This window comes from Empidonax traillii, unplaced genomic scaffold, assembly GCF_003031625.1.
Source record: "Empidonax traillii isolate 1590-97213 ecotype Southwest subspecies unplaced genomic scaffold, ASM303162v1 scaffold1:size7828297, whole genome shotgun sequence".
NCBI classification, from domain to species: Eukaryota; Metazoa; Chordata; class Aves; order Passeriformes; family Tyrannidae; genus Empidonax; species Empidonax traillii.
The window spans coordinates 4,261,963-4,271,357 of NW_020955194.1; the positions used below are offsets into that span (position 1 = coordinate 4,261,963).

Here is a 9,395-nt window from a genome sequence, read left to right on the forward strand (position 1 = left end):
TTTTTTTTTTTTTTTTTTTTTTTTTTTTTTTTTTAGGCAACAGAAGCTTTTTGGTTTCTGTTTTCTACACTCACACTGTTTGTTTCTATAAATCTACAGTGTAACCTTTCTTTTCATGAGAGCATTTTGAATACAGTAAAACCTTTCGTGAGAACATATTCCAGAGGAGAGCTATTTTTGAACAAGATAACATAGGCCCAGCTTACCACCCACAGAACAGAGCTTGTCCAGGAAATGTGGGACATTTCCGTAGAGATATGACTTGCCATAAAATATTAAATTTCATTTCTTTGTGAGTATTTTCTTTGAAAAGCAGTGTTATTTCTGGTGTGACAGTCCATGAATAAACAGATTTGAACAGCTTTTCTTTGGGATGCTATTAGTTTTTCATTCTTCAGGTTTTATCAACTGAAAACGTGTTCCCTCTAAGCGTGTATGACACTTGCCCTGCTGCATGCTGGCAGGGTGCTGTGGATTAATTTTTGACCACCCTCATTGTATTTCTAGTTCCAGTTTCATATGTTCTCTTTCTGTCCAGATAGTGATAGACTTGTCCTCAGCAACACATATAAAGACTAAAAAGAAAATACCTCACCAGAAATTATAAAAGTGAATATTCTTTTCATGCTGAGAACCGTTTATGGCAAGGACTCCCTGAGGAACTGCAATAGACGGGCTTCAGTCTGGGATTGGCCTGAGGCTGTTTTGTAGTACTGAGCCACTGTTTTTACCAGGAATTAGCATTTTCTTTGGGTCCAACAGCACAGCCATGAAACAAGCCACTAGAAAAGATCTGCAGGACCTGTGACAGAAATTCTTTGAGATAAGAGATATACGGTTATATCAATAGAGGAACCTAATAATTATTATTATTGCAATATCTTAAGGTGTTCCGGTTATGGGATATGAAAAATGTTAAGGCAGTGATAGAAATTTATTATTTTCTGTATCTTCATTTCAAGGCTTTCAGAACTCCCTCCTAATCTAGTAATACTCCACCAGATTGCAAATTCGGTTCTGGTCATAGAACATGATAAAATAAGTAGCTTGTCAGTTTTATTTGATTAGAGATTGGAAAAGTGAGCGCTTTTAATACGAAAAATGGATTTTCACTCTGATGTGGAATTTACTTCTATCACTGTTATTATATCTTTACAGGTCAACTTATAATTTTCTTTCTAGTGGAAAATTCTATCATTATTCTGTATTTATTATAATATTTATAATAGCATGTGTTTGAAGTTGAAGACAGATATGCAGGTCCCTGTATATAAAGAATACAAATATTTATAAATAAACAATTGCTACAGAATAATTACTCTGTAAGTAAGAATAGTATTAATATTCTGTATTCATTCCATGGGCTGCCTTGTTTTCTGAGTCATGCCACATGGGTGCCTAAATGTTAGATTGCAGATAAATTTTATTAAGATACCGTAAAATACACAATAATCTCCTGTGCTTTTCTGTAGTTCCCCAGAGCCATTCACTGCGTACTTCCTGGCGGGCAGCGATCCTGACTTCCTTGTAATGCCACAAGCTGGAGAACTTCTTCCAGCAGGCACTGTGGGAACCCATATAACGGTGGGATACAAGCCAAGGATGTATGGCAAGAAGCACACAGCAACACTGGTAATCGAGGTGAGCCTTCCTGAGAGCAATACACAAATACACCTTCAGGAGTGCAAGCAGGAAAAGAAATCCCACATTGAAGAGCAGCACTGAAACACACAAATGCACGTGCTGTGATTATTTTGCTACTCTTCACAATGGGCAAGAGTAAAACTAAATTTTGAAAATTGGCTCATGACAAGCTGGAAAAGCACACTGTATTTTAATTTCTGTGTTATCCCTTTGCCATCTGCACCAGAGACAGATACTTACCTTGATACGTGTGCCCCAACTCCATAGACGGCATGACTTTCACAAAAAAGCAAAATAATCACGTTAAGAACTGGTGGAGAATATGTAAGTAATTGAATATGTGAGGCTCAGGTTATTGATTTTAATTGTATTATACCTCTTAGGATCAAAGTCACTAGAAGCTAGGTACTAAGCTGTAGAAGATAGAATTTCAGAGCAAAAGCCAGGAATAGCTCTTTTGAAGCAAGCTTCAAAATACACAAAAATAATTTGTAAGCAAGTATATTGTTTAAGTCTGAAGGTTAAGAGACATTTTAAGGCATTTTTCCCTTCAGTAATAAAAATGTTCATATGAATGCAGGAATTAATCTGTTGAAAACACACAGTAGCAGCAAACACCCCACATTCTCTATAAATGATGGTTTGCACTCTAAATCTATTCACTGCACGCTGGCAATGTTTTCAGGCTACTATATTAGAAGAAAAACAGCAATATTGATTTAAGAAATAAGATGGTTGAAACAAACTTGATAAAAAGATGCATAGCAAATCACTCTACTGTTTTGTCTCTGTAGGTGACAACTTGTACAACAGCAAATAAGAAATTCAAATCCTGGTTAAACAAGTCCTTTAATCCCTCTTACTTGTTTTACTGTATTAGACATTTGATTAATTTGGTCTCTTTACATCAACAGCAGTGATGATATCACTCTTCCATTTGAAAAAGAAGGTAGCTGACTTCATATATTCTATGCTCTTTTGTATGTACAAGATGCTGTGATACACAGCTACAGAGCTCAGAAACATCTAATGTCGTTCTGGCAAGGAACTCCTGTTTTTAGGCATGACACATGTCAGTGTACTAGTTATGCTTGTCCTTGGCTTAGCTTGCATCACTAACAAAGAGTTTTAACCATAAATCTGTCTGGAACGGGACAAACACAATGGTCAAAGGTCATTATTTCCTTTTAGGAATTTATCAGTACAGATGGCTTCTGTCTAATTGGATTTTTAACCTACATCTGCTCACACCTTGGGCTCTGGTTATGATCTAGGCATATAGCTCTTTACATCTCCACCTTTGGCACTGTGTGTGGGTGTAGGAAATCAGTCACTCATACATGTTGCATACACATATCAGATTACATCTGGTTGTGTCCATTCCTGTATGTTCAAAAATACAGTGAGGACTCTTGGTGCTCATAAGCACATTTTGGACTAATATCACTCCATCACAGTATGTTAGAGATATTTCTAAGGATCTTTCTCTAACTGAAGTATTAAGTGGTTTCAGAAATGTTTTGATGAGGCTTGTTTTGAGCTACACAAAAGGGCTACCAATAAGAGCTCTTTTGTGTAGTCCAGACTTCCTGCTTTCCTCTCCACACAAGCTTAAATTCCTGTAGTTCTAATGGAAGCCAGAGCATCTGCAACTGTAAGTCAGCTGCTGTGCTCTCAGCATTGACCTGAAATTAAATTTGGTGACATGTTGAGAATATCTGATACTCATTTCCGCCTTTTGTGTTTGTTGAAATCCTTTTTATTAGTGACCTGAGAGAGACAGATTTAGTTAGATGGCAAAAGTGGTATTAAATCACTTTTATTTGGGGAATAACAATGGAGGTGGTGAAATGCAGTTATGTTGGACTTAACAATGAAGAACTTCTCTTGCATGTATCCTTTGTAGACAATGTACTGGCTGAGGCTTTGGGCTATTTTTAGAAATGGTGAGGAAGCTTCTTTTATTTTACAGTGCCTCTCTTCTGATGCTGCTGCAGTAAAGGACTATAGTACTCTTGCTTTAAAATGTCTTGTGCATTTCTGAGGGTAAAGGCGTAGTCCTAACAGTCTCATATTTTCATTATAAATTCTTTGAATAGTGGGTAGCAGACTTGTAATTTTTGTCTACTTCAAAGAACAGCAATAATTAAGCTGTAAAGTAGAAGAGATGACAGTGTAAGTTCTTTGGTTTATGCTCATCATTACAATTGTGTTGTAAAGGAAAATGGGAGGTTAGGTTAGGATTATGGAGAAAGATCCTACAGTCATCATTTTCCCATTTGTTTTAAACATTAAAATCAAATATTTCACATGCAATTATTTTTGTTTCATTACCCTGCTGAGAACCCAATGCTGAGAAGCTAATTAGCATTAAGATATATATATATATTACAGTTTGCTTCTACTAGAACTTAGTGTGTACATTTTATTAACTGAATGTATATATATATATTTGAAATATTGTTGCCTATTTTGTATTTTCTGCACACAAATCAGGTACTTCTTGGGATATGTTGTGGATTCTTTAAGACTTTAATACTCATGAATACTTACAGTAGATTTTATTAATGGCAGGGAACCTTAATTACTTTGCTGAAGCAATTAAAGTTCTTTAACCATCTTTAAAACTTCTGTTCTCTGTCAGCTACATATCAAAACAATTGAAGTTAGATAATTATTTAAATAGCTGTTAGGAATCTTAATTTTGCAAAATTGACATAGAAAATTACTTTAAAAATGTATGTAGATCAAAGAATGAAATATAATAGTAAGTCAGAAAGGAAAATAATCATGCTTGTTTCTTTGAAAAAGTTTGTAGCTTTGAAAGAGAACATAATAACCTAATTGAGCTAAAGTAAGAAACAGTGACACAGTGCCTGAAGAGCATTTTTAAATAGGCATTGTTCTATAATCCAACTTGCAAATTTATAATTGCCTACATAAACATACAGTTCTAACTGAAAAAAATAGAAGTATTGCCCCTAATGATAAATTAGTGAAGAGAACACACTTCTCAGATAAACTATAAAATGCTGTGAGGAAAGAAAGGAATTCCTCAGCCACAGTGACATCTCAGAGCTGTTGTGTGCCTGTCAAGCTGAACAGAAAACCAGCAAGATCTGAGGGATGGCAAGATGCAGCTGAGATAGGGAGATGCTCTGCAAAGGCTTCTTGGGGTATAATTGTGGCCAGGCACAAGGTGAAGCAACCAGGAGACTGGCAAATCCTTGGAAAAGGGTGTATTCCTGTTGGCTTGCAGTTAATTTGCTTTCAGTGTGCTGAATTCAGCTAGAGACCTGAGCAATTGCTTTGTAATTCGTGTGTGAGACTTCAGAGATATTCTAAAGCAGAAGGCACACACAATAAGTCTTAAATGATAAAATAGGTGTCAGAGTGAACCAGATTGCAGGTAACATTATCAGGCCCTCCAGAAGTCAGGCTTGTGCACCTTTATTACTGAATAATCACTAACTTAGCCTATGGAAGATAGCATATCAAAACCATTTGTCATGCTGTTCTGGAAATAAATGATGCAGTGTGCCAGCCACAGTACCCAGGTGTGGCTTCTCTAAACTTGTCTATGAAAGCTTGCATATCTTAACAGCAAACAGTACTATTACATATTCAGTAGCTTGGTGGAAATACATCCTGCCTTGTTCCTGGTAGATTTCTTAATTACCATAGTTTAATGTTATTCTAAATTGTGTCTCTTAAGCAGAATGAACAAGGAAAAATGTAACAAACTTACTAGAATAATTGAAATACTTTCACATTAAATATCACCTTGATGGTGACACGAGTTTCATGATTAAAAGCAGAGTGCAGAATCAATACTCAACATTTTTGATTCACAAGCATGAGGAATGGTTACTTTGCTTATTGAGACTATAGTTCTGATAATGCCAAAAGATGATAAAAATATGGGGAGCATTGCTGTATGAAGGTATTCAGACTGTTATCAGTCCTGGAAAATTTTGATTATATAACCTCTGAGCAATGTTTTGAAACACCCAATATTGGAACTGCAGAAGTCAATTAAGGAAATTTTAATTCTATCTGAAATTGTTCTCTAAACTGAGAAAATTATTCTTAGTCATTTTCTTCATAAGAAATTGATCAGAGCCTGGGTAGGAATTTGTCAGCCTGTGGGAGGTGGTGAGTGAGTGCCTTTGGATCACTTGTTTTTTATTGCTTTGGGTTTTTTCCTTTCTTTCGCTCACTTATTAAACATCATTGTTTTGATCCAGGAGTTTTCTTACCTCTGCTCTTCCCTGACACAGTTCAAATAAAAGTTTGGTTTCATTTCATTCCATAAACACTGATGATAATTGGTCATTTTTTTTCTTTTCACCAGTGCAGTATAAATTAAGGGCCAGGAAATATTTGATGCACTACCTGTAATTTCCTGTGTTTTAGCTTTTTTGGAAGTCTTGCAAATTTTAGTTGGATTATGCTGAGTTAACACTGTTTGGAAGTTAATCGGCATACAATAATCCTTGAAATTCCTGATCCTTGCTTCCAATATTTATCACTTTCCTAATGAAGATTCTTTGGCAATTAATTAGCTTGTAATTCACTAGCACTTCCAGCTCACAGTGAATTCACATGGATGATCTGTGTTTTGCAAATTAATCCTATGAATCATGAGCTGTCAGTAAAAATGGGTTGGATACAAAAAAATTAGATTTTTATATAAATTATTTGATGACTGTTACCAGTATTTGCTGAATAAATTAGTTCATGAACATTACTCAGTCAGCCATCAAGATGGTTAAATGACTTAAATAATTTATTTAGTAAAAAGTGGCAGTGTGTGGCTCATTTTTGAATTCTTAAAAACATTTTTCAGAACAATTTAGCTCTGCAGATGGCCATTACTCCAACCAGGTGAGCCAAATTATTATTCTCTTCACAGTTCTGTTCAGGATTGTTGAGGTTTTGAGAAAAAGAAAGTCATTCATTTCAGCAAGAAATCCTCCCTCAGATTGTCAAGGACATTCAGAACGTGGTCTGGTCTTTCTTCTTAAATGACGTGTGAAATAGGCCTATATATGCATCACAGGGAGCCTGGGACTCTTAAATACCTGTGTTTATATCAGATATATCTTCTTAACAGAGATTCTCTTTTATAATTCTGTTCTAGTCAATAGCATAGATTGCAGCAGATTCAATGCCTTCATCTTCAGACTTTGTTACTACCAGAGATAGTATTAGAATTGTTCCAAATTTGATACAATAAACTGCATTGCCTTAAAATAGGAAGAGTTCCTCTGATTTGGGAAATTTTGTTCCATTTTTGAGGCAAGTTAATGCAGCTTGCAAGCCAAGTATTGTATCGTAATTATATGGTCATATATAGATGATCATATCATCACATATGGAAGTCTCTTTCTTCCCAACCATTCCAGAAAAGTCTGAAACATGATCCGTGTTTTCCTTTGCTGCAACATGTCTGACCTGGAAACCCAAAGCAGCAGCTTTGAGGCCCTTGCAGGGATTTTATACTTGGTAGACTTGCTCTTGTTGCAGTTTTCTTATTGGTTAGAATAGTTGTTAAAATTAAGCTGAATAGACTTATACCCAAGACAATACTTGCGGCTTCAGCAGCTTCTGAAAACCTAGTATTTTACCCTTGGAAAAAAAGTGTTCCAGTAAAATACTGAACATTACTGAGGTTTACTGAAAATTACTGAAGTCTAGGTTGTCTTGCAAACTACTGAATTCTGGGTGGTTCTAGTGCTCTGTCTAAGTTATGTTGGCAGTTACAGTAACTCTTTTCCATGTAACACATTTCCCCTTCAGCAGAAAGTGCTGAACTAAAACAACAGTTATTTTTTTTTCTAATTAATCAGTATATAAATGCACACTTTTTTCACAGTGACCCTCTCTGACTGTCTCAGATGATGCTACATGATTTACAATAGATGGACTACCGTAATTTATGATGATAAATTAAGATGGAGTGTTTTGTTGTTATTGCCCCCTTTTTTTTCCTTTTTCTTTTAACTTGATGGATTCTATCTAAAGGGTCCATGTCATAACACCCATGATTTGCCCACTGAACTCGATGAGTTTCCATCAGGCAAATACCAGTGTCTCCTGCCATAGAACACCTGACACAGCAACAGAATAGGCAGCTTTTTTCATAGCCCATCATTTTTGTTTAAATCCCACTTCAAACTGTTACTAACACTATAGAGAGTACAGTTATAACATGTGTAGATTTCATGAACAGAAATTAATTTTTTTAGTAACTTGATACTCAGTTTAAATTACTGGCTGAAACACCTAACAGATCTTTTCTCTGACCTTGGAATAATCAATGAGACTTGCACACAGTGAATATGACCCTGAGGTCATAAATTTTCTTTAAACTCAATTGGTTATCTGCTGTAGTAAAGAGAGATAAAACATTTCATTTTGTACTGAAGTTAATAAAATAATTAGCTAACTTTGGAGAGCCACTTACTTTTCTTAAATGACAGCTTTATCTTTAGACATAAGATACTGATGTTGGTTCATGTCCCACCTGCTTTTGCTGGATTTTATCTTTGCAGTCAGTAGAGTTACTAGATCATTTCACAGCATTAAATAAAGATGAGTTAATCTGCCTGTTTTACACAGAATAATATTCAATTTAAATTAGATTTTGATTTTAGCAGAATAGTAATGAAAGTTTTGAAAAATCATGCACACATGGTAAAATATCTCCTAAGATCTCATGCTTACTAATCTTATTGGAATCAGGTGAGTCATTCAGCAGACACTATGTAAAATCAGTACTGCCAATTTTCAAACAGAGGTTTCTTTAAAAATACACAGCAAAAAAACTCATCTAATCTTTCAACACTGGTGCAGTAAAGTGTATGTTCGGTCGCCACAATGCCGGTTAAAACCAGTTGTCCAACAAGAAGCACTACAATTAGAGATTCATATGGTGATGGCATTTAAGAACCCTAAGTCTATTCAGTATACCTGTGAAACAGCTTAAATGCTGCATAAGTACGTAGCAGAGAACAAAGCCTGTGCTGAAGAGTTTAGAGTTTAATGTTCTGAAACTTCTTCTTGCTGAATATCTGCAATATAAATTCAAAACTGCTTGCAGTGATATCCCTTAAATGCACTTTAGCAATGAACAGGGTATTAGGATGATAGGAAAAGCATATGAAAGATAACAAAGATAAACACCATCGAGTCAAACTTTTTCACTGCCCAGTATAAAACTAATATGTAACAAAACTTAATAAAGTCAAAGAGCCACTTTTACTTGCTTTTTTTTTTCTCTTCTGTATGCTGTTATAATTATGAGTTGACTGTAGAGAATGTTGAATTGAACCAGGATGAGGTTCAACAAGGCCGAGTGCCGGGTCCTGCACTTTGGCCACAACAACCCCCTGCAGCGCTACAGGCTGGGCACAGAGTGGCTGGAGAGCAGCCAGGCAGAAAGGGACCTGGGGGTGCTGATCGACAGGAGGCTGAACATGAGCCAGCAGTGTGCCCAGGTGGCCAAGAAGGCCAATGGCATCCTGGCCTGCATCAAGAACAGTGTGGCCAGCAGGAGCAGGGAAGTGATCCTTCCCCTGTACTCTGCGTTGGTGAGGCCACACCTTGAGTATTGTGTTCAGCTCTGGGCCCCTCAGTTCAGGAAGGACATTGAGCTGCTGGAGCGGGTCCAGAGAAGAGCAACGAGGCTGGTGAAGGGACTTGAGCACAAGTCCTATGAGGAGAGGCTGAGGGAGCTGGGGTTGTTC

At 36.4% G+C, this 9,395-nt stretch overlaps 1 protein-coding gene across 1 annotated transcript in view; it reads left to right on the forward strand.

Annotated features, from left to right (window-relative positions):
* The window catches only part of CFAP47 (cilia and flagella associated protein 47), a 281,400-nt gene that overhangs the window by 266,771 nt on the left and 5,234 nt on the right, over positions 1–9,395 (forward strand). The window contains exon 64 of the mRNA XM_027894062.1: positions 1,473–1,641. Coding sequence (XP_027749863.1) covers positions 1,473–1,641 — 169 coding nt within the window. The remainder of the gene's footprint in view (positions 1–1,472; positions 1,642–9,395) is intronic.